This window comes from Belonocnema kinseyi, chromosome 7 (genome assembly GCF_010883055.1).
Source record: "Belonocnema kinseyi isolate 2016_QV_RU_SX_M_011 chromosome 7, B_treatae_v1, whole genome shotgun sequence".
Classification (NCBI taxonomy): Eukaryota; Metazoa; Arthropoda; class Insecta; order Hymenoptera; family Cynipidae; genus Belonocnema; species Belonocnema kinseyi.
In genome coordinates, this window is record NC_046663.1 from 18,614,545 (window position 1) to 18,619,997 (window position 5,453).

Genomic DNA, 5,453 nt, shown 5'->3' on the forward strand with positions numbered 1-5,453 from the left:
AAATAAAAAATTTTAACAAAATGGATGAATTTTTAACAAAACAATTAAATTTTTCAATCAAAAACATACTTTCTAACGAATTAAGACAAATTTTCAATAAAAAAAACGAATTTTAAATCAAATAGTTGAATTTTGTATAAACAGTTGAATTTTCAACGAGAAAGATTAGTTTTCTACCAAAAGATTAATTTCCTACCAGAAAAGATATCAATTTTCAACAAAAAATATAAATTTTTAAAACCAAACAATGGAATTTTTTACCAAGAAGAGCAATTTTCAACGAAATATATTAATTTTCTACCAAAAAGATAAAAAATTTCAACACAATGCATGAATTTTAAATCAAATTGTTGGAATTTTGTCTAAACAGTTAAATTTTCAACGAGAAAGATTAGTTTTCTACCAAAAGATTAATTTTCTACGAAAAAAAGACATATTTTTCATAAAACAAAATAATTCTTAACCAAATAGTTAAATTTTTCAACGAAGAAGATGAATTTTCAAAGAAAAATATTTATTTTATACCAAAAAAGACAAATGTTCTACATAATACTTAAGTTTTCAACCAAAGAGATTAATTTCCTACTAAAACAATGAATCTTTAACTAAAATTATTTATTTATAACGAAGTAATTTAAAATTTAACAAAATACTTTAATTTTCAACCAAGAAGATGAATTTTCAACTAGTAAGATTAATTTCCTACAAAAAAATATATTAATTTTCATCAAAATATAGGAATTTTAAACCAAATAGTTAAATTTTTTGCCAAGAAGATGAATTTTCAACGACAAATATTAATTTTCTACCAAAAAAAATAAAAAATTTCAACAAAATGAATGAAATTTTTAAAAAACATTTAAATTTTCAACCAAAAAGAGGAATTTTCAAATAGGATCATTAATTTTCTACAGAAAAGACAAATTTGTAAAAAAATTAATTAATTTTTAACCGGGAAGATAAATGTTCAAATAAGAAGATATGCTTTCTACCGATTAAGATAAATTTTCAATAAAAGAAATTAATTTTAAACCAAATAGTTGAATTTTTAACCAAAAATATTAATTTATTACCAAAAAAATACGAATTTCTAACAAAAAATATAAATTTTTAACCAACAAATGGAATTTTTTACCATAAAGAGTGATTTTCAACGAATTGTATTAATTTTCTACCAAAAAGATAAAAAATTTCAACACAATGCATGAATTTTCAACAAAACAATTAAATTTTCAATAAAAATCATACTTTCTAACGAATTAGACAAATTTTCAATAAAAGAAATGAATTTTAAATCAAATAGTTGAAATTTTGTTTGAACAGTTGAATTTTTAACGAGAAAGATTAGTTTTCTACTAAAAGATTAATTTTCTACCAAACAAGACACATTCTTCATAAAACAAAATAATTCTTAACCAAATAGTTAAATTTTTCAACGAAGAAGATGAATTTTCAACGAAAAATATTTATAATATTTTAACTAAAATTATATATTTATAACGAAGTCATTTAAATTGTAACAAAATACTTTACTTTTCAACCAACAGATAAATTTTCAACTAGAAAGATTAATTTCCTACCAAAAAATATATGAATTTTCATCAAAATATAGAAATTTTAAACCAAATAGTTGAATTTTTTAACAAGGACATGAATTTTCAACTAAAAATATTAATTTTCTAACGAAAAAATAACAAATTTTCAAATAAGAAAATTGATTTTTCACTAAATCAGACAAATTTCCAATTAGAGAAATGATTTTAAGCCAAAAAGTTTTTTTTTTTTTACTCAAAAAGCAATTTTCAGTGAAAAATATTAATTTTCTACCAAAAAGATAAAAAATTTCAACAAAATGGATGAATTAAAAAAAATAATTAAATTTTCAACCAAAAAGATGAATTTTTAAATAAGATAATTAATTTGATACCAAAGAAGAAACATGTTCAATAAAATAAATTATTTTATTTTCATTAAAATAGTTTCATTTCCAACCAAATAGTTAAATTTTTGGCCCAGAATATGAGTTTTTAACAAAGAAGATTTTTTATACGGGAAAAAGAAAAATTTTCAAGAAAATGGATGAATTGCTAATGAAATAAATACATTTTTAACCAAAAACATTATATTCCCACTAAAATTTAAATTGTAACAAAATACTTTACTTTTCAACCAAACAGATAAATTTTCAACTAGAAAGATTAATTTCCTACCAAAAAATATATGAATTTTTATCAAAATATACGAATTTTAAACCAATTGTTGAATTTTTTTAACAAGGACATGACAAATTTCCAATTAGAGAAATGATTTTAAGCCAAAAAGTTGTTTTTTTTTACTCAAAAAGTTGAATTTTCAAATAAAAGATTAGTTTTCTAACAGAAAAGACAAGTTCTCACCAAAACGGATGAATTTTCAAATAACAAAATTAATTTTCTACTAAAAAATACAATTTTCAATAAAATAAAGTAATTTTTGGCCAAGAAGATGAATTTACAAGGAAAAAGATTAATTTTCTACCAAAGAAGACAAATTTTCAAGAAATGAGAAGAATTTTATACCAAATAGTTAAAATTGCAACGAAAGATATGAATTCTGAATTAAAATGAAGAATTTCCAAAAAAAAATTGAACTTTTAATAAAGTAGACCTAAACTTGAAAAACTAAAAAACTGAACTTATATAAAATCAAGAAAACAAAATAAAAATATAATTAATTTAAAATTCCATTATATCACGTGATATGAAATTAATATTTCAAGTAATTTAATAGATTTTTCTTCTAAAAATTCTTAAAATACCAGCTCGAAAAATTAAAAAAAAACCCTTATTTCTCGGATGCTCCCCTTCTAAAAAATTTCCGATCTCCCAGTCCAGTAACCACGCTCTTAATATTTAAAAATTTTTACTAAATACCTAAGAAATCCGTCAGAGCAGGCAACAAAAAGGAAAATTAAATCCGAGCTCTCAGGATTCACGTAGACATTTATATCCATAAATCTAGTCTCAGGATCGACATCATAATTCATCTTCAAGGCTTTAATAATTTTTTTTCGTTCCTTATCAGTGCCTCTCAACATGAACGAATCCAGATTTTTGCAGCTGAGATCTTCACTCTTCAAGAAATTCTTTTCCAATTTCAAAATCAATTCCCACACTTTTAATTGGGCCCTTCCTCCCCCCGTGAAGAGCAAATTTTTGCAGAAAAATTCCGTATTTTCCAAATTCAAAATAGCCAGACATTTCACATTTGATATGTGACCATCCAGAATCTCGAGTGTCTTGAAATCTTCAATTCCTCGAGTTTTTGACTTGACTGCTTCACTAATGCGAAGAGAGCAGTCTTCACTTCCGGAAATAAAAATGCAGGAATTTTTGAAATTTTTGAGACTTTGGAGAGAGTAAATTTCTTTGAGATGAAAACCCTCGACAAGGGGAGGTAGAGCGAGCTTGTGGAGAAGAAATTTGATCAGGTGAACATGTTTGTCCCGGATGAAGACGAATTTTAATATATTTTTTTTAATAACACAGTCCCAGGATCTGTGTCCTCCCCCGCAAGGAATTCTGATTAATATTCGTCGCAAAGAGATGCTGTAGACTACAAAGTCAATCTGTAATTTTTAAATGAGTTTAAATGTATTTTAGTTTAATTAAAAATTAATTTTTAGTCATATGGTCGAATTTTCAAACAAAAAAGAATAAAATAGAATTATATATTTGAAGTTTTAAGATAAAAAGTCAAATTTTTTAAAAAGACAATCTACAAAAAAGAAATTTGCAACAAAATGGATAAATTCTTTAACAAACAGTTTAATTTTCAACTAAAATGATGAATTTTTAAATAAGAAAATTAATTTTTCCCCAATCAAGACAAATTTTTAATAAAATTAATTCATTTTTTACCAGGAAGATACATTTTCAAATAAGAAGATTGATTTTTCACCAAATCAGACACATTTCTAATAAGAGAACTGAATTTTTACTCAAACTGGAATTTTCTACCAAGAAGATGAATATTCAACCAAAAATATAAATTTTTTACTAAAAAAAATATAATTTTTCAACAAAAAATACAAATTTTTAACCAAACAGTGGAATTTTTTACCATTAAGAGTGATTTTCAACGAAAAATATTAATGTTCTACTAAAAAGATAAAAAAATTTCAACAAATTAGATGAATTTTGATTTAAATTGTTAAAATTCCAACCAAAAAGATGAATTTTCAAATACAAACATTAATTCCCTACAAAAAAAAGATACATTTTCAACAAAGTAATTTTATTTTTTAAAAAAATAGTTGAATTTTTAACCAATATAGTGAATATTTGACGAAAAAGATTAATTTTCTACCGAAAAAGACAAACTTTCAATAAAATATATTAATTTTTAACGAAATAATTAAATTTTCTACGAAAAAGATGAATTTTCTATTAAATAATGAATTTTCAACCAAAATAATAAATGTTTAACAGATTAATTTAAATTTGAACCAAATAGTTCATTTTCAATCAACAAGATAAATTTTCAGCTAAAAATAAAAATTTTAAGCCAAAAAGTGGAAGTTTTTACCAAGAAGATAAATTTTCAATGAGAAAGATTAATTTTCTAGCAAAATACAAATTTTTAATAAAATTAATTCATTTTTAACCGAAGAAAATAAATTTTCAAATAAGAAAATTGAATTTCCACCAAGTCAGACAAAGTTTTCAATAAAAGAAATTAACTTTAAATCAAACAGTTGAATTTTTAACGAAAAAGATTTTTTTTCTAGAAAAAAAAGACAAGTTTTCCACCAAATAGATGAATTTTTAATTAAATTTTTAAATTTTCAACTGAAAAGATGAATTTTTTAATAAGAAGTTTATCTCCCTACCAAAAAAGATACATTTTCACCAAATATTTTAATTTTAAGCCAAATAGTTGAATTTTTACCCAAGAATTTAAATTAAAAAAAAAAAAAATTTTCTACCGAAAAAGACAAATTTTCAACAAAAGGGATGCGTTTTAAACAAAATAGTTGAATTTTCAATCAAGAAGATGAATTTTCAACGAAAGATTAATTTCCTACCAAAAAACATAAGAATTTTCAACAAAAAATATAAATTTTTAACCGAAAAGTGGAATTTTCTACCAAGAAGATGATTTTCAAAGAAAAATATTTATTTTTACCAAAAAAAAATAAAAAATTTCAACAAAATGAATGAAATTTTTAAAAAACATTTAAATTTTCAACCAAAAAGAGGAATTTTCAAATAGGATCATTAATTTTCTACAGAAAAGACAAATTTGTAAAAAAATTAATTAATTTTTAACCGGGAAGATAAATGTTCAAATAAGAAGATTGCTTTTATACAGAATAAGACAAATTTTCAATAAAAGAAATTAATTTTAAACCAAATAGTTGAATTTTTAACCAAAAATATTAATTTACTACCAAAAAAATACAAATTTCTAAC

General features: G+C 22.3%; 1 protein-coding gene across 1 annotated transcript in view; it reads right to left on the reverse strand.

The window, feature by feature from the left end:
• LOC117176159 (WD repeat-containing protein 6) overlaps window positions 1–5,453 on the reverse strand; it is a 46,950-nt gene that overhangs the window by 14,186 nt on the left and 27,311 nt on the right. Inside the window, exon 6 of the mRNA XM_033366245.1 lies at window positions 2,913–3,607. Coding sequence (XP_033222136.1) covers window positions 2,913–3,607 — 695 coding nt within the window. The remainder of the gene's footprint in view (window positions 1–2,912; window positions 3,608–5,453) is intronic.